Genomic DNA, 25,466 nt, shown 5'->3' with positions numbered 1-25,466 from the left:
TTAAAGACCGCTTGTTTCTACGATAGAAAGAGCAGACTTCGACAGACAGTATTTCAATATACTTGGTTGAACGGTTACTTCTTTGTTCCTCAGTACACCCTCGAAGCCTCCTTTAGTTCCCAGCTCTCGCCTCCTCTCTGGAAGAGCAGGCCACCTGCCTACTATCGTATCCATTATCGATAACGTGATTAGCACCTTGCGAACACGTTACAGTAAGTATCTGTTGCCTTTTCTTCACAGAATGATCCTATATATAGTCCAGATGTAGGTTTTGCTACATATACCTTTTTCAGGAGGAGATAGTATGCAAGTTTAGTTGTCTATTGATCAAAAGCTTCTGGTTTGAGGTCTTTCTCCTCTCCAGAGAACTTTGATGATAAGTGGAATTTGAGTCCAGCGAGGTCTGTCAATTCGAGTTCTTCTTCTTTTTCTGGTCACACACTTGATTTTCCTCCTCCTGAAGGTCCTCCTCCTGATGGTCCTCCACCAGTACTAGTCATATCAGATTCGCTACTGGATTCAGGATCATTTAAGGATTTAAATATAGGCTTCTTAGCTGAGATAGGAGGGAATTCTCCTGGAGGTTGTAGTCCTTCCATGCTTGTGGATTCTTCTGGCTCTTTAGTAGAGTGCCGGGATTGTCTCTTTGTTGTAAGGTCTTTCCATTAGATTTGTATTCCACTCCTAGTCATCAATAACTCTATGTTGGTGTTGAGATAAAGCTGAATGTACTGTGATTCTGCCGCTTCTCTCTACTAGTGTTCCAAGGTGGATGTCGATAGGTTAATCAGGCCTAAATCAAGTAACAGGTTCTCAACGACTTGCTGAGGTTAAAAAAATGTAATGTGTTCACAAGATGCTAATCACATTTCGAAGTAAGATATGATAGTTTAACAGGTGGCCTGCTCTACCAGAGAGGAGACGAGAACTATAACTAAAGGATACTTTGAAGGTGTACTGAGAAAACAAAGAGTAACCGTTCAACCAAGTATATTGACATACTATCTGTCAAAGTCTGTCTTTTTCCATTGTAGAATCAGACGGTCTTTAAATATACAAATCAGTTCGTATCTAGCATAAATAAAACTAGTCAAAGATATCAAGCGATATGCTTTGGTAAAACTAATTAAGTTTCAAAATAATACTTAAAACAAACATAAAACAAAACCAAGTATCAAAGCAATACTTAAAATAAAACATAAAACAATACCAAGTATCAAGCAATACTTTAAAACAAACCAAGTATCAAAGCGATACTTAAAACAAAGCATAAAATAAAACCAATAACTGAGTACCTGTACTGGTTATAAAAGATACGAAGGCCAGAAGGCACAGTTCTACCAGCAAAAAGTGGATGAAGAAATGGCACGGTATGATAATTATGTTAAGGTCTGCTGAAATGAAGCGGCTTATGCAAACTTGAATCTATTAGTCGATCAACTCAATAACCTACTTGTGCTAGCTCAACTACTAGGACGATGCTTACTTGCACTGGATGTAGCGAAATTTCATTCTACAGAAAGTGTTTTTGACTACCCTACAATCTCACGATATCATTCCTTCCTTAATTCCCCCTGGATATACTGGATTAGTCCAGCCACTTGATGTTTCTGTCAACAAGCCTTTCAAAAGCATTTTACGCGATATTCTTGAAGAGCTCCTGGATCAGTATGAGAAGACCAATCACCTTAATCACAGTGAGATTTCGAAGTCAAACATGTCTGCCATTGCATAGCGCCAAGTTATTGTTACGTGGGCAGTTGGAGAAGCATGGGATCAATTTTGCTGCAAGCATCAAGAACCTGTAGTTGAAACCTTTCGCAAGTTAGGCCTCACACTACCTATTGACGGATCATCAGATGATGAGTTAGCCGTAAAGGGGATTGAAACTACACTTCTCGAAATGGGTGATTGGAGACAGAACGAGCAAATGATGGCAAGCCCAGAGGAAGGGCCTCCGATTGATGAGGAAACTGACAATCTCGGGATTGAATTTGTTGATAGAGAATAGGTACTAGTAAATGGGAGAATGGAAAAGAGAAAGGAAAATCCCCCACAGGTGTCCGCCAACAAATGAAAGATCACTTGTTCTTTTTTTTTATACTCGCTTATTTTGCCACCCCCTCAAAAATACGCCACATACTGATCCTTCGTGTTAGCGCCATTTCCAGTATGGCCAGATAATGCGGTAATAGCTAGCCCGGGCAGGACTATCGAGGGGTTTGAAAGTGGCTACGGTGCATCATAAAAGTACCTCCCCGTGATACTGTACCCCAGCTGGAGATCGGTAGGCGGTATTGGCTGAGCCGAGTTTAGATTATACTAATACGTACTGTACTATTCAATGCATTGAATTTCGGGCGGGGGGATTATCTAGACTTCTGCCGTCGCAAACCAAGCAATGAGCTCCTCTTGAGGCGAGCGCTATGCTCGCATACATCAGGTTCCCTCTCTTCTGTCGAAGGTTCGGGTTAGATGCGGATTGGTCAGGGTAGATTGTGGAAGCTGTGGGAGTCTGGCGGATAGCTCGGAGGTTCAATAGATCAGTGTGGGGGTTCAGAGATTGGCAGGGTGGATTCTCTATGCTTGTCTTTCCTTTGTTATAACGGGAGTGTATCGTACGGAGGAAAGGACAGTGCGCATGGAGAGCTAGTGATGGGTGTGGTGATCCAAGGAGGGATCAGGATTCATTGCTTGTGTTTTACTTATACTGCTGTCTTTACCGTTTTGGATATGATAGGAAGAAAGGGACGAATGAAAGTCACTTTTTACCTTACCTCTTACTCTTGTCCACATACTGCTATCATTCTCCACACATATCCACTTGGTCTTCCCTCCACCTCTGTGCGATTGGTCCTCCACCATTATTCTATACTAATACTTGTATCTTCAACCTAAGACATGCTTCCCGACCACAGGATAGTGAGTTGCGATGTGTAATTTAGTTAAACTGCAATGACCAACCCAGCCAATGGTTGGAACACCTATACTCGAGTAGGCTATTGACCCTTGCGCACCGGTTATCGTAGCAGTCGCACCGGATGAGGCAATATCATATATCTCGGAAATCACGGATACACAGCACTCAAAAATTGCATACAAGTGCAAGTCCCTCAAATAAAAACATCTATGTCCATGAGCTCCCGAGCAGAACATGCACCTAATAAGAGTGAGATCCAATGCACTTGACATAAACCCATATCCAAGGAAAAATTCCACCACTACCAGTATCCGCAACGAAAAAAACCGCAAAACCCATCCGGCCAAAGAAACTATGAAAAATAGCACTCAAGTCTCCGGATTGGAGTTACGTTTCGGATTATTATTTTTTAGTGACACGCTAAGAAAAATGCAACTCCAACCCCGCGACGACACTTCCAGCCTAAACTCCCACCCAGAAGAAACCGACCCAGTTCTACATTCATCCAATAAAGCATAGTCGTGGAAACAAAGGAGAGCAATAAAACCCAGCCAGTGGAGTGGTCCGCGCTCACTCATGAATCCCCTTAAACCTCACCAAGAGCAGTGGCCCTGAATCCCAGTGCGAAACCAACAAGACAAACTTCTCCGTCATGGCACCACATAGCCGCGGAGCTCTATCCCCGCCGACCTTCCCTGAATTCGGGAGATGGAGAAAGCGGAACCTGGCTTCCATCTTCTCAGGTGTGCGATAAGCCATTCCCGGAACAAAAAAATCCGAAGACGGAAAGCCGTCCTCACCCCCTTCTCCATCCGGTGCAATGTGGTGATTGTAGCAGCAGATCAAGCCGTTGTACTCGTGGGCAAATAGGTCGGTGGAGATTTGCTTCCCGCAGGCCTCTAGGTTGAACATATCCCCGTAGCAGTCACCAGTTCGAAGGTCAAAGACAAGTCTACTCGCCCTAGACACCTTACTCGTGCATGCGGTCCGATTGTAGACCTCAAAGTCAAAAACAAAGTCGTAACAGTCATTCCCAGAGTATAGAGGCAACCCATCCCTCAGCTCCCAATTGTAGTCCTTGCCCTCAGGCTGCGGTTCCAAAACCATCTCCTTCAACGCCACCGCCCCGGTTGAAAGATCTAACATGTGAACCACCCGCTTCTCGAGAGGTATCGATTCAGTGAGTGTCCAGACCCTTTTTCTCTCCGCATCAACCAGTAGCCTATGGAACCTCATATCCGAACCCGCGATATTCCAGAGCCATTCAATAAGTCCCCCTTCATATGTCTTTGAAGTCTCTTTCACCACATCGTGAACGACCAGGATCTTCAACACTGATATGGCGACAAAATTCCCGTCCCCGTGGATACTAGTAACACGCGCGTTGGGCAACTTGAAGCTATGCCATTCCATCGTTGACAAGTTCCAAGCGTAGCACACCCCCATAGAAGTAGCCACAACAACATGCGTAGGAAGCAATTGTACCAGCAGGATACGAGATCTATTCGGCAAGAACATCGGCTGAAGAACCTCGGTGATGGGAGATGTAGACAGGTCCACGACCTGAAGTTTAGTAAAATTATCAAACACGTATGCAAACTGTGACGTTCTATGACAGAAGGAGGTCATATTCATCGTAGTGGAATGCTCGAGCTCTTCAACGCTGTGAGACTCTCCATTGAGGAATGCCCATCGACGCGAAACCCTATTCTCATAGTAGATCCTCCATGACCCCGGCTGTGAGGGGTTATCTTCCAGCGGTAAAAGCTTGTTGGATAGAAAGCGACAAACGTCCTCCGATGTGAATATTTCATGGTAACGCTTCGACACGCGACGGATCCTGATGGTGTCAATCGGGTCAAGGTGCTGAATCACCTGGAAGACGAGCTCAACCGAGAGTGCGCCAATGATATCCACGAAGAATGGTGTCTGTTCCAGCAGAGTATGTATGTAATTCCAGTCAGAAGGATGGAACTTCCGTGCGAGCTTTGAGAGAAAACATCTTCGAGACGATGGGGACGATCTTTCAAAGAGGTCGATGGCCAGTTGGGAATCTATGGAGGAAGAAGTCGACATGACGAAATGAAGGAACGACAAACCTAATAGTCACCAAAAGGACCATAGAAGATTCCCTACCCAAGCTGAAAGCGGAAGGTCACGATGATACCTGAAGGATAATAATTGGTTGGTTTTTTTGGGGGGTAACTGTGACTTACCGTACTAACACCCGAATTGGACAGCCTGATTAAGCCATCCGCGGCAAACCGCTTTGCTTCCGAAGGATTTAATCTTGAAAACAAAGAGCTCTTCTACAAGCACAGTGCAGTATGGCGGAGCAGTCCCCCGTACTGTAGAGCCTCACAACCCAAAATTCGATACTCTCCACTGGGAAACCTTACCAATGTATTATCATACGACGGAAGAAAAAAAGGCAAAAATTCTCATTAGACTAATAATTCGAGAGATGGCTCTCGTGCATAATAATAACTATTATCAAGTGGGAACATCAACCATCCTTCCCTCGTGTCAACAATCCCGAAAACCCCAAACCATTACTTTTGTTTGATACACCCAAATCCCATTCCAACGGAATCCAACCTCAGCCCAAATACCCAAACGGGGACGAAAGGGTCCAGCTAATCCCCAATATCATTTTCCCCAACAAGGTAAGTTAAAGTAGAAATCAAGAAATCAAGAAATGAGAAACACAATCCCAGCCAGACAGCTAAGCGTATCGGTCTCTTACATCTCCGATACAATGTGAGCGTTCAAAGCCCTATTGAAGGAGGGATCCAGGTCATCCCCAAAGTCCGAGGGGCGACCGGCGCCACTGCTAGGGCCTTCGCCATTGCCGACGGAAGCCTGGAGTGACTGCTGAAGGCTGGGATTTGAGGTGGGTAGGAAGATGACTTTGGCGTTTGCCGTCTTTGCCATTGCTTGCATTGCCTCGAGTTGACGGATCTGCATTGCTGGCGCACTGGAGAGGATATCGGCAGCCTGGCGCATCAATTTGGCTATAGAATTGTCAGCAATTAATGACGGTCAAAGCATCTTCGAAGACCTCAGATGACTTACCGGACTCAACTTCTGCCCTGGCGGCAATGATCTTGCTCTCACCGATACGCTTGCTCTGGGCGGCCATGGAAAGGGAATCCTGAAGCTCACGGCTAAAGACAATATCCTTGATCAACATGCTTTCAACGTGCACACCCCAGCCAGTCGCGACATCCTCGATTATCTCGGAAATGCTTTGGGCAAGCTCCTCCCTGCGCTCAATAACATCCTGCAAAACACGAGCACCAACCACGTGCCGAAGGGTGGTCTGTGTGCGCTCAATGAGCGCCTGTCGCACATTCGAGATACCGAAAGTAGCTTTGTGCGGCGAGTCGATATTGTAGTAGATAACAGAGGTAAGGTGAACCGTGACGTTATCCTTGGTCATACAGACCTGCTGAGGAACCTCGCAGAGTTGGATCTTCACGTCGACAGGAATGAGCTTTTCGGAAAGAGGATTGATCTTGACGAGACCAGGGTCGACTGCGCGATGAAATTTCCCAAACTTGGTAACGAGACCGACACTACCTTGGTGGACCGGCTTGTAAGGATTCGGGCAAACAATGCAACACGGGACGGCACCAAGAAATCCGATAACAGATCCCAAACCGCTAACTGATAAAGCACGTCAGTGATAGGCCAAACCATGGTTAGAATATCCGTGATGCGTACTCATAGACCCATACCATCCTGTGGTAGACGCATCGTTCGGATCCTCCTCAAGGACCTGGGCATAGGAAGGTTGCAAATCGCTACGCTTGGCGGGTTGAACCGTAATCAAAGGAGATTCAGTGTTTGTCGACCTTGCACCACCACCACCGGACGCTGAAGTAGAAGCGAGATAGCCCCCAGCACTCTCGCCGACAGGGTTCTTAGTAGTACTCATCACTTCCGAACTTTTTCCTCTCGTGGTGGTATGGGTGGTAGGTGTGGAGAAGTACGTTGAAACGAGAACAACAAGATGTTGGCGAGGGCGATCAACTGGAGTGAGAAGGGGCACCTTAATTTATACTTGGATGTGGCAGAGAGGCAAGATCCCGCACACAAACGGCACCTAGGATAACAGAAAAGTAAATGCGGGGGGGGGGGGACGGTGTGTGTGTGGAGGGGGCAAGGCAAACTGCAGTTGGCTGGTTGGCACCGGCAATGGAACAATGTGTTTAATAACAAAAACAGGGCACGATAGACCATACGGAGGTAGAGCTCCTAAGTTTTGTATGTTACACTGAGCGCAACATACAAAACTCAGGCGCTGTATCATACCTCTGCAAACTCGAGTATGATACATATGATATTAGATTAGTACCAGTACTCGAGCACTGTACTAGTATTTACAGTACATAGGATATCGGTAAATACCCTTTTCTGTTACTGGTATCATATGATGCCACAGTACGAGTAGCACGAGTACTGGGGGTTAGTGACAAGTTCAACCCAACCCAAGAAACCCAAGAAGGCAAGTGAAAGCACAGAAGCTCCAGAGTGTCCAGAGCATAGCCACAACAAATTTCTTCGAGCTCTGCCCCTTCAACCACACGCATCCATCACCATCAGCGACTTCCTCCGTCCATTGCGAAGGGATTGCCAGCATCAGCGCACAAGTACCTCCCCAATCACCATAATATAGGTATAATCACGTTACCGGTATCCAAGAAGTTCCCCATCCCCAAAATTTCCTCGGCAGAATTCCCTCCACCCAGAATACCGGTACAAATACAGTACAGTACATATCACACCACGCAACTCCCTCGCAACATCCGTTCCATCCGCCCCAAATCCCCTGCCCCAAAGCCTCATTTCTCACTCGTCCACCTTAGGAAAGAATGGAAGCCCACCCTTGCGACCACCAGGCAATCCTCACCTCGTATCACAATACGATACCTCAAACAGTCCAGGTGACAATCTTTTCAAAAGAAAAACCGGAATCCTTGCCATGACGAGTGCTGACTCAACAAGGTAACAAAGAAACCAGAGATATGTCCTATTACTCCCGAAACGGGAATACTTCGAGAATGTCCCTTGGTGCTAAGCCTTACGGCGATATCTCCGTGTCAGTCTGTTCGAGTATTATACAACCCTATACTGGAGAATACTGTGGTTGCAAGTTAAATCATGCCGTACGGAGGAAGGCATTGGCATCTGAGTACGGTACTGTGCCGGTACCGTACACGGCGCGGTGGATGGACGGCTGTGGTTCCGTCTATCGTTGGATGGAAGTTGATGCGGCGTGGACGCACAATTGGCTGGCATGGGTTGGCATGGCACAGTTACTCATCGTACTGGAAGCTAGGTGGACTTTTACCTTTGAATTCGTTTTAAAGGTTTATTGTACTGGCACAGCACGCCTCAACCCAGCCTACTCGAACACAAGCGACACACCAACAGCTTGGGGGCTGATATCTGGGTCTCCTCTGACACCCCGACCGCTATGAACATCGGCTTCCAGCATGCCGGATTATTTTACCCTATCCTACGGAGGTATATCAGGACATAAAGCTCGAAACTACGGCACGACGTTGTGCATGAAAAAAGCGATTCCCTCACCAATTCATCCACCTATATTAGCTACGATCCCTCTTCCGTGATGAATAACGAGTTCACCTGGCCCCGAACCTATTCCCGGAAGCGTCCTGGCAAAATTGATTCATTGATTCTTGAGGTGTCTTTAACACCATTTAGTGGAAAAATGGGCGTCAGCAGTCACGAATACATTGCGACCCAATCTCTCCAGCACCGGCTTCCTCAGATGTTGCAACCTCAAGCCGCAGCAAGCATTTCTTTTGTAAACTAGATTCTCCATAGTTCAAGAACTTCCCCTTTCACCTCAATGCACCTGGAAGGATGTAATCAATCACGTTCCATAGTAGTTCACGGCAAACCCATGCTCCTCCCAGGAAAATATGCATATCGATATACCAGAAGATAGTAAATCCATGACAAGTTTCCTCCTATCACACACATACATACTCGAGTACACACTCCCCCCCCCCCTCCTCCGCCCAATCCACAACAGAAGGCTGCGCGCAACTTAACCATACCTCTCCAGAACTCCTCCACTTTCCCGAACCCCATCTCCCCCCATCAAGCTCTCAACTCTCGTACCACAAAGTCTATACCCCCTGTATTGTGTGGCACACACGTGGTACCCCAGGTACCATGATTCAGGTACCGGTACAGTAACCCCCCCACCACTTCCTACCCGTAACCTCGTAGCACTTTCAAAAAAACAATTGTTATCGTATATTTATCATACCACCAAACCTGCCCTTCCGCCCGGATTGCAATAGCACCTCTCATCAGACTTTTTAACTCGCAAATGAAGTTCTTGCAGCAGTCGCAGCGCACAGCGCGCCGAGAGAAGCACTGCCCCAAAATGAGCATTTACGATCACTCCCCCCCATCCAATTATCCTCTGGGCGAACCCACCAGGAGTATCATCTCCTCCACATTATTATCATACCCTTGTAGCGCAAGACACCAACCGATACCGAAATTCTCCACCACTACCCCCGACAAGAAAGATCTGCTTGACGGAGCAGCCACCGAAGGTCCAGCAGAAAGTGCACATATCGTACTCTTGGATAAACAGCCCTGCCATTTATAGCCGGACAGCGACCCAGACAGAACCTCCCGATTTTCACTCATATACTCGAGTATACCCCCTACGCGCCAAGCTATAAAAAAAGCAAGGCACCCACCCTCCGATAATCCATGATATCAGACCATCGTGCCGATGCAGAGCTCATAGCATAAATTTACTCTAACAAATCATGAATTACCAGACTATTGAAAGGAAAAAAAGGGGCAGTTAGAAGTGTGCACTTTCAGCCGCAGCGAAGAGTGACTTCCGGTGAATTGCGATCCACTGGTATAATATTAATACTGGTATCCCGCACCATGAAATACCAATACCAGTCATGGAGTCCTATGTGGTGAAGCCGGGATGGGATGCCACTGATGAGCTATCGTATGTATAAGTTACCCTCTGGAATGGCCCGAAGAAAGAGAGCGAGAATAAACCGGGGAACTCCTGTCAACACACCAGCGTTGTCTTTCATTCGTTTACAGCAGAACCCATCGTACTCGGGGCGGGGGGCGCAGATCGTAGGCGGTCTGGTCAAGGCACCAGCAAGGCAGGCGGGCAGGCAATAGCGGGAAGCCGAGTCGAGTGATGTCTTATAAGATACCGCTACCCAGGTTACTCATTTGCTGAACCATGGGCAGGATCATCGCGATCCTGGGTAGACCAATAACAAGTGCTGCGCCAGCTCTGGTCTGGTTGGGGGTTTGAGGCTAATGGCTTTTTCGTGGAGAAGTGCTGGTAACTTACTGGCTAAAATTTGGTGAGTGTAGGCAGAGTATGATACCGCTCAGTACTCAGTAGACTACGATACAGTACTCGATTACTAGCACTTGTACAGTACAGTACAATACTCCTCCTGAAAACTGCCACGGTGGGTCACAATGTACCGCCCCGTGAGTGGCCCAAGAAGCCTGCGAGCCAATCGCACCCCTTCCCCTCACATGTCCCCAACTCCCCTCCTGGCACCGCAACGGTTTGGTGGTAGGAGAGATTAACGGTTCTACTCGGTCTCCCGCCACCAATCACCCAGCAAATCACAGAAATGTTCTCAAGGCCCTGCTGTATCATACGAAGTACTCGAGCACCCGAGCACTGCACCAACCCTTGAAATCAGAGAATCCCACTATGACCTTTCCCCAAACCTCCAGGGTATCTATTACCGGTAGTCCCAGCGATTTCATCAAGTTATTGCGATACCGTAGCTTCCGGCAAACCCCAACTCTCCGGAAAAACATAAACACTTTATCCAAACCATCCGATGTCCATCCCACCTCCCCATCCCCACCGCCCCGCCCTTCCGCTCTCCGGTCTATCCTACTGGTCTATACTGCTCCGTTCCGTCACCTCACCTTCACTCTTCGCGCTTCCTTCCCCCCCTCTCCCTACCGCTCCTGATCTCCGTGAGAGAGCTCAACAGGCGGACAGACAGAATGAGCGAACCAGTTCCAGAAGTACTCACCATCGAGGAAATATATCCTCCAGAATTCGGAGCCGCTCAGAAGCAACGATGGGAGCACCTTTTGGCAAAGTTTGAGGAGAGGTATGGCGCCCCGGCGGACTACGTTGCCAGAAGCCCTGGGAGGGTGAACATCATCGGGGAAGTAGGAACCCTCCTTTCCTCCCCCTGAATATCCAAATACTGACAAAACTACCCAGCACATCGACTACATGCTCTTCTCTGTCCTTCCTATGGCTGTGAACTCCGACTTTCTCCTCGCAGTGCGCGCGATTCCAAATACCAATACCATCAAGATCGCCAACATCTTGGAGAGATACCCCCATCGCGAATTCCAGGTTCCCGCAGAGGGCGAGCTAGAAATCGATGCTGCGCAGTTAGAATGGAGCAATTACTTCAGAGCCGGGCTCCGTGGAGCTCTCGAGCTGCTCCGAAGGAAGGGACTCTCACCGAAAAACGTTGGGATGGAGATCCTTGCTGATGGAAATGTCCCTCCGGGAGCTGGGCTTAGTAGCAGTGCTGCTTTTACCTGCTCTAGTGCTTTGGCGTCCCTGACGGCGATGGGGGATGGGACGGTTGATAAGAAGGAACTTGTTAATTTGGCGGTGGTGTCGGAGAGATATGTTGGGGTCAATTCTGGGGGGCAAGTGCTCTGCTCGGTCTTTCCTGGGGGTTAGAGAAGGATCTAATGACAATTTGGCGGTGGACAGAATGGATCAATCGGCCTCCGTTCTCGGAGACCAAGGCAGCGCATTATACATCTCTTTCCACCCAACCCTCGATGCAATACCCGTAGCATTCCCGGAGACCACCCCAGAGCTCACCTTCGTCATTGCCGACACACTCGTCGCGGCGGACAAGCACACCACAGGGCAGATAAACTACAACCTCAGAGTAGTAGAGTGCACCCTCGCTGCGCAGATCCTAGCCAAGAAACTGAACCTGGGCCAACTCCCGGAAGATGCCGGGCCACTGGGTAACTCCTTCAAAGGCCTCATGGACAAGTACTTTCTCGGAAAAGACCTCCCACTTGACAAGAAATTGGAGAAACTCATAGAAGACACGAGGGAATACCTAGGCAAAAAAGGCTATACAAGGGAAGAAATAGCCGAAACTTTGGATCTAACAGTAGGAGAATTAGTCCAACGTTGCATGACCAAATTCCCCAGTAAATTCCCCCCCCCCCCCACCTCTTCCTCTCCACAATTACCCAATTAACAACCCCTCTAGTCCTCGCAAGTCATTTCCAACTCGGCTCCCGTGCCCTGCACGTCCTCCAAGAAGCCCACCGCGTCGTAACCTTCAAAGCCCTCCTCGACTCCTGCACCGCCTCCCCACCATACCCCACAGATACCAAAATACCTATCCAACTCGGCGCCATAATGAACGAATCCCACGAGTCCTGTAAGAACCTGTACAACTGCTCTTGCCCTGAACTCGACACGCTGTGCGAGATCGCGCGCTCAGCGGGCTCGTACGGATCCCGTCTCACCGGCGCTGGCTGGGGTGGCTGCAGCGTGCACCTTGTCCCGCAGGATAAAGTCCACGCGGTGAAGGAGGCTTGGAAGAGAGAGTATTACGAGAAGAAGTTCCCGGGGATCTCCAAGGAGAGGGTTGAGAACGCGATCGTAGCTAGTAAGCCTGGGTCTGGGGCAGCTTTGTTTCGGGTGAGGAAGTGAGCGAGTAAGGGATTCGGGGGGGGTTGGAATGTTATAATATTATAATATCATCCACCCTTCGCTTTTCGGGGCTTCGGCGGATTGCTGAGGTCTATAGCTTCAGAAAACAATTCCCCCACCCACCACTACGGTAGCCACCTCCCAACAGCTAAGAACCAACTCAGAACGAGTGACACCCCATGACCCAGAAAACTATACCCACGACAATAAAGAAGAAAAAGCCAACATTCCCCACCCCCACCATCCACCAGAACCAGAGGAACCACCCAAACCGAGCAAATTCCTACCCCAAGCATAAACAGGACAAGGCGTCAACTGGAAACCATTGCGCGCTGTTCTGTTTTGATTCCAGTGTGATGGGTGATGGTCACGGTCTGAGAGTTTGGAATTGTTTTTTTTTTTCTCCTCCATCATACGGGTGGTTTGTTTCACTTTTTGTTTCGAGATATGATACGTATTTGCTTTTCTTCACACACACTTTTTTTTTCTTTTTTCTTTTTGGGAAGTCCTCTTGATATCGGATTATGATGATAATGGCGATAATAATAATAATAATAATAATAAATTGAAATCCCAGAAAGATAGAAACGGAGAAGGAAAGGAGGAAGGAAGGAAAGAAAGAAAACGTTGTAGTATATGATATTCCCATTTTACAAGGACTTTTCATTCCAATTCAGCGTCTTGCCCTACTGTATCCAATACTACCGCACCGGTACTTTATCCTATCCATCCAAAGTAAAGTAAAAAAAGTATAAAAATAAAATATAAAAAAAGAGGTCTCAAGCACAGAATTGAACAGAATCGGCGAAGAGGAACAAGAGAAAGACTAAAAAAAAAAACCCACTAACTTTACTACTTCATGAACGGAAACAAAAATGAAAACATGAAAAGGAAAAAAAAACCCCACTTTTTATTCATCATTCATCCTCCCATCCCGAAACTCCACTCCCACCTCCATCACCTTCGCCATTCCTCGTCGCCCCATTCGAAAAATCCAGTTTTGTAAGGTACTCTGGCGGAACCGAAGGTTGATACTTTTTTTCCCTTTCACGATTCATCCCGCCTAACCCAGCGCCATAGGATATGAGCATATCTGTATTCGTCGGTAACGAGAATGGCAGCATGAGGCCTGGGTCTAGTAGTAAATTCTCCGGAGCGTCCTCTTCGTCTTCGTTTATCACTATGGTAGGGTTGCTATTCTGTGGGGGCGACGGTGGGAGTTGGTTTTGGCCCAGTGTGTTGCCGGCAACCGGGGATACGGGGGTGTTATTCGCCGAATTCCCCTTTTTAGGCGTGGTGGAAAGGGATTTGGCCCTGTTGTGGCTCTTGTCGTAATTCCTCATCTTGAGTCCGACTAGATACTTCATTCCTTCTCTGGGAAGTCCCTTCTCCCCAACTTCTGGTCTGTAGTTCTTCGTCGAGTGGAGGAGTTGTTCGGGGTTTAAGTGCGTGAGCTGGCTAATTGTTGATTTTAAAGCGTCAAAGTCTTCGCCCAGGGAACTAAAGCATTGGAGCCATTGCAGGAGTTGGATGACGGGTACTAGATGGCGCCTTGCTGCATCAGCCACGTTCTCGCCGCTAGCCGCGAGCGCTCCGCTCTCATAGTGCTCCGGCTGGCGATTGTTTGTCCGCGCCCAGTCTTCTAGTATTGAGACATTAAGGCGGATTTGCATTGCTTTTGTCCGAGCGAGGTATTTCCGATTGGACATGATGCGATTGAAGAGCTCTGCACCGATCCAGTAGAATAGTTGGCTCAGAACTTGTGAAATGATTACTGAATGGATGTCATACAGATCCAGAACAAACAATGTAGAAGATAGCAGGGAGGTGATATTGCGGGGAGCGGGCTTTGCCCGCTGCTTTGGAGATGGCGGTCGGTACCGCTTCTCAAGCATTGAGGGTTCAGGCGATTTCCGCTTGGGCTTGAACAGCCGCCATTCATTCTGAAAATGGACATCCTCAAATCCTGGGATAGTCTCATGATCTAGCATTGCCTGGTCCATCACTCTATCCATCCGTCTCTCAGCATCCCGCAATATGAGTATAAATATCTCGTTTATCAACTCTGAGAGATGCTGCTGGAACTCAATTGTGGCACCCACCAGGCCAGCGTCCTTCTTCAGATAATGAAGCAAAAGATTTGCATTGGAAATCCAAAACGCAAGAATAGTCATATCCAGCTGATGCATTTCTACCACATTATTAATCTTATCCATTGCAGACAAGAGAAGCCGGGACAAGAGTTCAGGTGAGCTATGGTAATGCGCATACCGAGCGCTAAGAAACAGAACATTTGCAGGAACAGGCTTCTGGCTCGGTGACCGCTGCGGTAACATATTGGTTATGACAACATCCAGCATCCGGTTCAATTCGTGCTCTTGGAAGACAAACATCTGATCGTTCAGACACTTATCCCACACAAAGTCCTGGAGTTCATCGCCCTCCTCATCTCCGGGCGACTGTCCATGGGTTAGCCCAAATCCGCTAAACGGCCCAAATCCTCCAGGGATTATCCCTGATCTCACCTCGGGCTGCTCGTCAAGCCCTAAGCTCGAGAGGTCCACTTCCAGATTGATTGCACTCTCCATCATCATCCTTCGCTTCATCTCATTCTCTGCCATTTCCTCCTCGAACCTCTCTTGAGCCAAGCCGTTGTCGTAAAAGTCATCACTAACACCTGCCGTGCCAATATACCCACTCCGATGCAGATAGTCAGATATCTCACTGTTAGGTGACACAAAGTCAAACGCTCTTCTGCCCGAAGAGCTCCGAATCTCTGGTGATGCGCCATGATCTAGCAGCAGTTTTGCTATCCCTTTATGCCGGTTCGTCATAGCCCACATCAATGCGCTCCACTGGTGTCTATCTTGTTGGTCAACGTTGGCCCCCGCATCCAACAGAGCGGAAACAACATCCTCATGTCCCTATTCCGAAAAAAGGAAAAAAGGGAAAAAATAAAATAATCAGCCCTCATCCTCTTTGCACGCGCCGGAAGCAAAACACGAAACGTACGAAGCAGCTTGCATATATCAGCGGGCTTGTCCCTTCCTCATCTGGCGCATTAACGTCCACATAACCCTTCCCTTCACCCTCCAATATTCTCCGTATCCGAGCCTCATCTCCGCTACTGGCAGCCATGTTGAGCGCCTTCTGTAGTGACTCTCTCTTCTCCTCCTCCGAAAGATTCGGGTTACGAACGATGTCGTCCACGTCCCCCAGACCCGACCCACCCATCCGGAATGCTTCTTGAGCTGCCAACATAGAAACAAGCCTACTGTCACTATCCGCGATACCCTTCACCAACTCGTCGTCGTCATCGCCATCACGGTAGTCCGGGTCGAGATTGAAATTTAACCGGGCGGGGACGGGTGCGGTTATGAATTGAGCTTCGCCTGTTGACCAGAATTCAGGCATTGAGCCACAGTTAGCTTCCTCATCCCTGGTAAACTGAATTTGAACATGAATCCCAATTTCCGAAGGGGAGGGAACCGAATCAGGAGCTGTGTGAGGAGGAATGACGAAAAGATACCCTCTGCGGGGTCAAGACATCACCGGGGTAGTTGGTAGAAGCAGATGATAAGACTATCAAAGACATCAAGAGAGGGGCTGGCCAGTCACTGTACCTTGCCAGGCATCGTAAACTTCAGTCTCAGTAGCGAGAGGTGGAGTCCTCCGTCGATCGTTAAGAGATCTGGGAAGATCCGGGGGCAGAACGCGAGGCCGTACAGTGCCGACATCGAAACTGTTGTCGTCGTAAGGATCCCCCAAATCCATCTGGCAGAAGGGAACAGAGAGACTTGTCGGTAATTCGACAGCTTTATTGGGAGAAGGCGGTGAGGATTAAAGGGATAGGATAGGTAGGTGGACGAGCTTCACCTTCGCTTTCTCCCTTCTTTATGGTTGATACTCTGCGGAATAATGCTGCAGCGGGTCACTCTCATGCCCGAGCTGCCAAGACAACCACTTTTTTTTTTAGCTTCGCCCCATCGGTTGTCGTCTCCTCACTCACACAAGCTCCCTTCCCTTTCCCGTAGAATACTTCTGACCGATGCAAGACTATCCCGATGCAACGGAATATTCTATTAACCTTCTATGATATTTTGTTACTTGAATTGAAGAGGAATTCAAAAATCACACCGTTCACTCACAACACCACATAATACCATACCCATGCAAAACCCTCACTTCACTCACATCTTTGTCTGACATGCCTCATGGCTTATATTCAAGTTTAATCCCAATCGCTCCATAGAGCCGGGAACAAAGTGGTCAAAGCAAACCCTGGTCCCACCAAGAATGAACACGAAAGGAATCCGCACAGCCTCAGGCCGCCCATTCCTCACCCTCTGGATACAATATCCCCCCCGATGCTCCCCTGATTTTTTTTGTCCTTGTTTCTGTTTTTGAAACATCTTTAATCATCCAAATGCATTCAACATTCACACCATACAATGTTGCACCAAATATACAAAGAATCTGCCGACAAGGCAGCAAAATCCTGAGTGTCCCCACAACCATAGCTCGTATTCCAAAATGCACACTTGTCCCTACCCATCATAGCCCTCGCACACCGACACCTCAGATATGCGGTTCTGCAAGCACAAGATGGGCCAAGACAAATCACGCATCTCATTTCATTCTATCAGTCACGCCTGATAGAGCAATACTTACTCACCCATTTTCCATACTATGCTCATGCACTAGAAGTGCTTAAGCTCTTCCCCGCCCCGACTTTCTCAGCGTCAGAGATGAGATGTCGTGATCTACCGGAAAAGCCGGCCGGTAGGCACTGCATACACCGTACCGAGTTCTTGACGTTCTCACTATGCACTGAACATTGTATGGTGGGTGAGTAAGCTCTTTGGTGTTTCACTTGGTGAGGATGGTGTAGTACCCAGTATGATATGACATGATAATGTCCTGTAGTGCACTGCCGGTAGTTAAATGTTAGTGAGGCGAAGCAGTGTGATTGGCTCGTGGGCCACTTCGCCCACTCAGAGAGCGACATATCCTACCGTAGAGCTACTGTGGCAGTACTAGTAAGGAGCTCCCCCCCCAAAAAAAAAAGAGAGAGAGAGAGAGATCCAAGATTGGCCCTTCGTCTGGTTACACTCACAAAGCTTTAGCCAGTGAAAACTGAAATCCCCAGTAGCGTACGAGTGGCGGTGCTAAGTTGGATGCTTCCGTAATGGTATGTTCGAAACGGTATCGTGAATCGCAGCGGTTGAAATATATGGTCATAATATCATATGATTGGATGGTAGTGCAGTGTTTTAGCATGACATGTCTTGGGTGACCAACACCCGCTGTCCACTACGGTAGACTTGTTTTGTTTGATATGTGAAGGCTTGGTAGATGGTTTTTGACGAGTGATGGGCTGTTATCACGGGTTCCGGGTTGGAATGGTTGGTCCTGCAATGGCCATTAGTCTCAAGCTGGCGGAAGAGGAATCGTGCCTGGGTGAGGATCGCACGAGCTGGTACGATAAAGCTCTTGATATCCCTCCGGGGACAGTCTACTATACGGTACTGTTCGGAGGTGCGGAGAGCTCACCTTCCCACAAAGGCCAGAGGTTCTAATAACTTTCCCTTTTATTCTCTCTCACGCACTCTCTCTCCATAAACCTGGTTGGTTCCCGATAAAATGACTACCCTTGGCACCGGGAATAACGACCCGAGGTGCAATAATATTATACCAATGGATGACCTCCCATTAAGGTTTAGAACAAATTTTTTTTCCAAATTCCAACCGGCCTCATCCTTCATGTAAACACCACTGCTAAAAATTGCCCGAATGAACTTTGCCTCCGAATATTGAAACATTATCAATCAAATCCTTGCAAGCGTAAATATCACACCTGCAGCGTTTTTGTTAGATAAAATTTACAAATTCATGCCTGCCTGCAAGAAGTCATCCAATAGATAGTGGTAATACAATCAACTCATTTCTTTCCCATTCTCGAGAGAGAGAGAGAAAAATGAGATGAGCCACTTCAAACTACCAGAGCATGAACTACAGTCTACTTACCGTAGGTGAACGAGCAGGTCCCATCATGCCACTCTTGCAGTGGAGTAACAATAAGTATAGAAATTTAAGATTTGGCCACGTCGATCCCTGGAGTGAGATTTGGTACTGACTCTGGCTACTGTGCTCCGCTGTAGAACCTTAATTGAGTGTTACTGCGGGCATCTCGGTCCAAATGCCGCAGATTATGTAGTGGCAAAGCAGCCAGGCTCGCCTCTCCCACTCCCACTCCCCCCACCGCCCCTGCCCTCTCTACTCTCCAGCCCTCCCAGAGAGTCTGCCTGCTAAAAACTCCAGATATGCCTTTCCGAGTGACAACGCGTGAACGCCTCTTTCTGTCCCATCCCTCCACACCCACCACCACCAACAGCAGACATGCTCGAGTACCGTATTGTCAGAAACAAAGGTAGCACTTGTCGACAAGCACGGCTCAAAGCCCATCAGACAGTTTATTCATTTGCGGATGCGGCACGATGCACAAATGAGATTGTTAGGGGCATAAATCAGTCAAGTCAAAAGTGCTTACTTCGGACTACTCTTATGTATTTTTTTTTTCCTATGATATCTCTTTGCCACTGTTCCCCCTTCCGAGTAAACATCGCCGGAAGGGAAGTGCGAAAGGGGGGGGGGGCACGTTGATTGAAGTTGTGTTGATGCGATTGCGTGGGTTCCGGCTCTTGTGGGAAGGGGGATTACGGTATCATATGAAATTTTTACCACCGAGAGTTATTTCTTCTCCAGGGGGGATATCCTGGACTCTACTTGTACTCGTACTCGTACATAGATTTATGGCGCAAGGCGGGGACAGAATAGAATAGAATAGAATAAAAATAAAATATAATAAGATGAGAATCATGAGAGCAGGCGACCAACTACCGTTAACGTTTAACGGGGAGGGGAGGAAAAGGAAAGGGTATCTCCTCCTGTGCTTTGAGCTGTCAAGACGCCAAGCGAGCGACCGTTTGGGAAGAGTTTTTGCTTTAAGGGGCCCAATCAACGCAAGTTTGGCCCCAAGTGGAACGAAAGGCCGTGCGAGGAACACCCAGGCAGGATAAGGGGTTGTCTGCTCAGTGGAAATTGCGCTGCGGGCGAAGAATCGAGATCGGTCAGCGAGTAGAAGGGTCATCCCGAAAGAGGGTTCCCAGGGAAAGGATGAATTCGAGAGATGCATGGATGGGAACGGATGGATGGGGGCGGATGGAGGGGTGTGCTGTATTGGTGGGTGATAGGTGATGGGTGCACTTGCACAGGCACAACAGCAATGACCACCGTAGGAAGGTAGCCAAGCAAGTGCGGTAACCAGGTGGAAGAAATACCGGTAGCAACAAGAAATAAAGTACCGCTCTTCGTCAAAGATGTATAATGGTACCGGTGTTCGAGCATAGCAGCGGAGGGCAGGTATGATAGAAGGAGGGGGGGGGGCAAGCCTTATTATTATGGTGCCTTGCATTCCCTCTTGTTTCTCCTTGCTTTTGTTCTACTTCTTCTGCTCTTGCCCCTCATCGTCGTCTGGTTTTCGCTTTCGCCCTCATTGTTATGATACTGACGACGGTTACGAGGCTCTAGTACTATTGGTGGAGAGGTTGTGTACCGCGTATCATAGGGCACCTGGGTGTGTATTCTTCATACCTACGCCACCTACGGCACCTGTACCGGTACTTGACTCCCATCCATCCTCTCCTTCCTTCCTCCCCCTTAGTGGTAAAAGATACGGATAGCGTGTTTCTCATTAAATTTTGCATCCAAATAAAGAAATATCATTGCTTTCGTCTGACAGCTTCCTAGAATTCAGCACATCCTATTTCTCCCCCGGGGAGCGAACCAACAGGAGGAGAATCAACTTTGTGGGCGAACCAACGAAACCCCCGTACCTGGAGCTGCAGCCTTCAGTTGGCAAGCCACAACATCACCGAGCGTCGCTGCCCTCCCTTTCTTTCAAGGCAACGCACACACTCTCTCCCACCAACCGCAGCTTTTCATCTTTATATTCCGCCACTGTTTCTACTTTCATTACCGGGACGCTCAGCAATATCCATCCCTTGTTAAATTGAGGATCTCGCCCGGTTTTCGGTGGACCACAGTACCAAATCACACTCAATCTGCTGGTATTACACCGGTATCATTTTCGGAAATAAAATCCTAAATTTAGAAAAGAATCATAAAATAATATATACATCGCTCTAGGAAAAAAAAGGGAAAAGAAAGGTCAATTTCACCAAGAGCCTATTCTAATAACCAGGGGAAAAAGAAAAAAGAAAAAAGAAAAAAGAAAAACAGCTATGGGCGGCGATTCATCGCCCCACAAAACCCCTCCTCATCCGCCCGCACGGACACCGCTGGTCTTACCCCAGAATGCGGCGATGACCTCGATGACGACTCGTCCTCAATCTCAACCTACTCCTCCTATACCGAACATGAGGTCAAATCCTATACCACCAACTCCCACAGATGCAACGAGCACTCAACAACCACCTTTGATGTACCACCTGAGGGCTCGCTCGTCAGAGTCCTTCTGTCAACGTGATACTGGCCGTGCATCCGCCTTTTCAATGTCACCTGACCCGGCCTTCCACCGCGTGCGAATTAACAATAGTACCCCTTCGGCAGTGCTACAGCCGAAGTCTTCACCGACTCCTTCAAGACCTCACGGAGGTCCAGCATCAATAACAGACGCGAAATCTGTTCGGAGCTTGGCGGCGGCGTCAACGATATCGCCTGAGGATGAGGTTCTTAGTTTGAAGGTTCGCTCGCTGTACGATTCTGGAGTAGGATTAGGGGGAAGTGATGCCGAGAGTCTGTTTTCGAAACGGGTATCGAGCATCTTGGAAGAGGGTGGGAAAGGGGGAAGTAAGGTTACGCGCAATAGCCATGTGGCAAGGAATTCGCAATCTGGCGATGAGGCTGAAGGAAGGATTAGTTTGGCTGTGGATAAGACCGAGAGTCCACTGCTTGGTAAGACAGAGGAACCACTTGGTGGTCCGACGGAGGAAGAGGTCAAACAAAGTGTCGATAGACCGAACGGTTTGGGAATTACATCCATGGAGAGGAGCGAATTTCTTTTAGCTGGAGGAACGGAGGACTGGGAGGATCTTAACGGGGGAGACGTGGACCGGTTTGTTTAGCTCTTTCTTTTTAAAGTCCTTTTCTTTCCTTTCGTCGCCCTCTTCTGGCTACCCGTACCAGTGTTTTTGCAAAAGCGCTGTGGGACGTCCTATGTTTCCTTGGACGTTTTCGAGACGTTGCACTGTTTTTGCTTTTTCCTTCAGCTCATCCCCGATCTTGGAATCTCACTCGGAACCCCTGGTCACACATCACGTGATATAGAAACTAGAAATTAACCCACGATGTGAAACTAAAGGTACGGCTTCATCGATCAGACGTACGCACCGTCTACACCGAACCCGGCCTTCCCTTCACCAAACCCCCAGACAAGATCTTCAGCTTTCGTCCCCCCAAAGCGTATCTCCACAGCACTACACCTGCACTCGACGGCCCCTCAAAAGCGGGCTCACCACTTACAAATCAAGCTCTCCCCCTTTGCATCATCTGCATCAGAGATGCTGCGCTCGCCGCTCCCCGGCGCAACAGCTACTCTCCACGCAAAGGAGAATAGCAGATCTAAGAAGTGGCGGGAGATGGCTGTGGTTCGGAAGAGAGGGGAGCGGGGAGAAGAAGGAGGTAAAGGAGGGGGAACAGAATGGGGATTCGTCACGGTGGATGCTAAGTTGATTAGCAGAACTTGGAAGGGGATTCCAGATTGTTGGAGAGCGGCGGCATGGCATGCGTTTTTGACGGCAAGCGCTAAGAGACGTGGGATTGGGAGGAGTGACACTGAGTTAGTGACGATATATACTGTTGGTTTCCCTGCCTTTTTTTTTTGTTCTTTGATACTGTGTAGAGGGCTCCCCACATTGCTTGGGTAAGACACCGCGCCAGAGGCTAGGTGGAAAAAAAAAACCGGGCTCGGCTGAACTAACTACTCCCCTCACGGACAAGAGGTTCCCTCGGGTGGGACTCTTCTGCAATATATGTTGCTGAAACAGCGGCTGGAAAAAGTATTACATTGGTGGTGTGGTGGTACGCACGACAATCCCCAAAGAGCCTTTCCCGGTTTCGCAACTCATTGTTCTGCCCAGGGGTCACATAATCAAGCCCCTACGCTATCAAAATCACAGCAAACTGCCCCAAGTACCAGGTCTCAAAAACATTGATCTAATTTAACTTTTTGATTGAATACAGGATTTCATAGAACGGCCATCAGCAGATGACGTCCAGATAGACCTAGACGTTCCTCGAACAATTAGTTCCCACATCATGTTCCGACGCAGGTATCGCGGCGGCCAACGTCTCCTCTTCCGCACCCTCCACGCCCTCTCACTCTACTTCCCAGAGGTAGGCTATGTTCAGGGAATGGCGAGTCTAGCGGCAACACTGCTGTGCTACTACGATGAGGAGACAACCTTCATAATGCTGGTGCGCATGTTCGAATTGAGGGGATTGGAGAAGCTTTATCAGGCTGGGTTCGGTGGATTGATGCAAGCCTTAGACGAGTTTGAGGGCAGTTGGATGAAGGGTGGACAAATTAGCCGGCGATTGGTAAGATAGATTCCCACCTCTCCTTACAAATCTCCCTTCTTTCACCCTTTGTGAAAATCATGCAGGGGAACCGCCCCCGAAGTTTCAGGACAGGGGTGGCGCGGAAAAGAGTCTGAGGCTTTTTTTTGCGAGCAAGAGAAGAAAGGAAAGAGGGGAGGAAGACAAAGGCTGCTACCGCACAGGCAGTGGGTGAGCGGTGGTGCTGGTGGTGAAATGAGGCCACCAGGACTACAACATCGGGACGGGATTTTTTTTCTTTCTTCGCAACCGTTGAACCGAGCCCCGCACCATCACCATCACCACCACATCACCCCTTCGTGCGGTAGGGGTCGAGATCTTCACCTCCCCTTACCTTTGCTTCGCCAGACCTAGGCCCTAAAGAATAGAAGTCAATCAGTAAGGGCGATGTACAAGCCCACTCTCGGAAACTCCCAACCATCCCCAATGCAGCCCCGAACTAACCAACCTGCAACCTCCGCCATCCGTCCGGTTACTGTGTACAGTAGGAAAGGAGAACAGACAAAGTAACTTAAACCAGCTAACAAATCACCCGCAAAACAGACAAGCCTAGGTGTAACCCCAACTACCTACGGAACACGTTGGTACCTAACCCTTTTCAACTACTCGATGCCCTTCGCAGCCCAACTCCGGGTCTGGGACGTCTTCATGCTCCTCGGTGACCCGGACCCAGCCTCCAGCGCCGTCACCCCCGCCTTCAGTGGGAGTCTGGACGTCCTACACGCAACCAGCGCCGCTTTAATCGATGGGATGAGGGAGATCCTGCTCAAGAGTGACTTTGAAGGCTCCATGAAGGTGCTGACCAGTTGGATTCCGGTAAAGGATGAGGAGCTGTTGATGAAGGTCGTTAAGGGGGAGTGGAAGGGGAGGAGAAAGAGGAGGTCTAGGGGTGGCGGGAGTGGCGGAGGTGGTGCTGCCAGTGGGGGAGGAGAAGGGGGAGGAGGTGCGAGCCCGGTGCCGCAGTCTTAGTAAGAGGGTGACGATGAGATACAAGGAGAGAGAGAGAGAAGGCGGGGAAGGAGGAAGAGAGAGGAAAGTGAAGTCTCCTCGAGCTTGATAGTACCGGTATGGCTGTGTGTGCTTCTGCCTTGATCTATGCGTCCGTCTACCTGGCCCGGCCTTGACTCACTTGCTCTCACCCCCTCACGTTCCGCAGCTTGTCTGTCCACGGATGGATGGGTGGATGGATGCACAATACACAATCAATCGGTCACACCCACAACCCTGCCCATCCATCCACCCATCCATGGGAAAGCAGCAGCAATCCCAGAGTTTGCATTATACTGGGGTGGCGTCCGACCCCTCTTTTTGGAAAAACCACCACCACCATCACTCCAGTTTGCTTTTCCTTGCTCCGCTTTCTCTACCGTATCTGCGAGTTGCCTCTCTTTCTTTCCACCTTTGTCTAGTTTTTTCTCACTCTCTTGCCTTACTTCCTAATGCACAATCACCAATCAACATATTTGTTGGCTCTAATGGCGACACATGGCTTTTTTTCTACCCTTTCCTTCCCTTTCCCTTTCTTACTTACTTGCTATCGTTATTTTCTTATTCCATTTGCAACCCCTCGTTCCTTTCCTTCCTCCGCACCCATTGAGAAATGGAGGGTGCAAAAGTACTTGTTGCATAACATGGGGGAGGGGGTTTTCACTTGCCCTTTACTTTTTTTTAATTTTTTCTTTCTAATTTTTTCTTTTTCCACTCGACTGCTATGACTACGGTATTGCTGTCTGTCATATCATATCTGAACGAATGAATGAATGAACGGGATGGTTTTTGCTCGGCAAGGATGGATGGGTTTGTGGGTGGTTGTTATTTTACTTTTTTTTGCCTTTTTTTTTCGCTTCAAGCTTCGTTATGCTTGACTTGACCTACCGGTATTTGGCTGGTGAGATTGGATGGATGTGTGCTCGGTATTGCATGGTATGGTATTATATTCATTTACTTACCACGTACTTCTTCGCCTTCGCACTATTGAATTCTTGTCTGGTGTTTTTTTTTTTTTGGCTTTATAATGCTTATCTTCGTGTCTTGTCTGTTACGGCACGTCCAAATGGTAAACTTTTTTTCTTCCTTTTCTTTCCTTTCATGGCTCCTTCTAACTCGGCTTTGGTGATGGGCGTTTTTTATTCTATT

The 25,466-nt window shown here is 48.4% G+C and overlaps 4 protein-coding genes; 2 read left to right on the top strand and 2 right to left on the bottom strand.

Moving 5' to 3' along the window:
* Positions 1 to 3,490: 3,490 nt before the first annotated feature.
* Positions 3,491 to 5,062, bottom strand: GSTUM_00008262001 (uncharacterized protein; the record flags this gene model as incomplete). XM_002839950.2 has 1 exon in its annotated part: positions 3,491 to 5,062. The coding sequence occupies exon 1, from the start codon at positions 4,994 to 4,996 to the stop codon at positions 3,491 to 3,493; it is 1,506 nt and encodes a 501-aa protein (XP_002839996.1). The 5' UTR covers positions 4,997 to 5,062.
* Positions 5,063 to 5,339: 277 nt separating this feature from the next.
* On the bottom strand, positions 5,340 to 7,058 carry GSTUM_00008261001 (uncharacterized protein). XM_002839949.2 has 3 exons: positions 6,647 to 7,058; positions 5,996 to 6,589; positions 5,340 to 5,934 (listed from the first exon to the last, which is right to left on the bottom strand). The coding sequence occupies exons 1-3, from the start codon at positions 6,858 to 6,860 to the stop codon at positions 5,663 to 5,665; spliced, it is 1,080 nt and encodes a 359-aa protein (XP_002839995.1). The 5' UTR covers positions 6,861 to 7,058; the 3' UTR covers positions 5,340 to 5,662.
* Positions 7,059 to 10,665: 3,607 nt separating this feature from the next.
* GSTUM_00008260001 (uncharacterized protein) lies at positions 10,666 to 12,692 on the top strand (the record flags this gene model as incomplete). XM_002839948.2 has 4 exons in its annotated part: positions 10,666 to 11,158; positions 11,214 to 11,685; positions 11,753 to 12,181; positions 12,244 to 12,692. Exons 1-4 carry the CDS (start codon positions 10,988 to 10,990, stop codon positions 12,690 to 12,692), a joined length of 1,521 nt encoding a protein of 506 aa, XP_002839994.1. The 5' UTR covers positions 10,666 to 10,987.
* Positions 12,693 to 22,273: 9,581 nt separating this feature from the next.
* GSTUM_00008257001 (uncharacterized protein) lies at positions 22,274 to 24,299 on the top strand (the record flags this gene model as incomplete). Its single annotated transcript, XM_002839947.1, has 3 exons — positions 22,274 to 22,570; positions 22,956 to 23,312; positions 23,874 to 24,299. 3 exons carry the CDS (start codon positions 22,274 to 22,276, stop codon positions 24,297 to 24,299), a joined length of 1,080 nt encoding a protein of 359 aa, XP_002839993.1.
* Between the last annotated feature and the right edge of the window lie 1,167 nt (positions 24,300 to 25,466).

Source organism: Tuber melanosporum, assembly GCF_000151645.1.
Source record: "Tuber melanosporum whole genome shotgun sequence assembly, scaffold_44, strain Mel28".
NCBI lineage: Eukaryota > Fungi > Ascomycota > Pezizomycetes > Pezizales > Tuberaceae > Tuber > Tuber melanosporum.
Note: the sequence above shows the minus strand (reverse complement) of the source record. Positions and strands in the feature narration are given on the sequence as shown.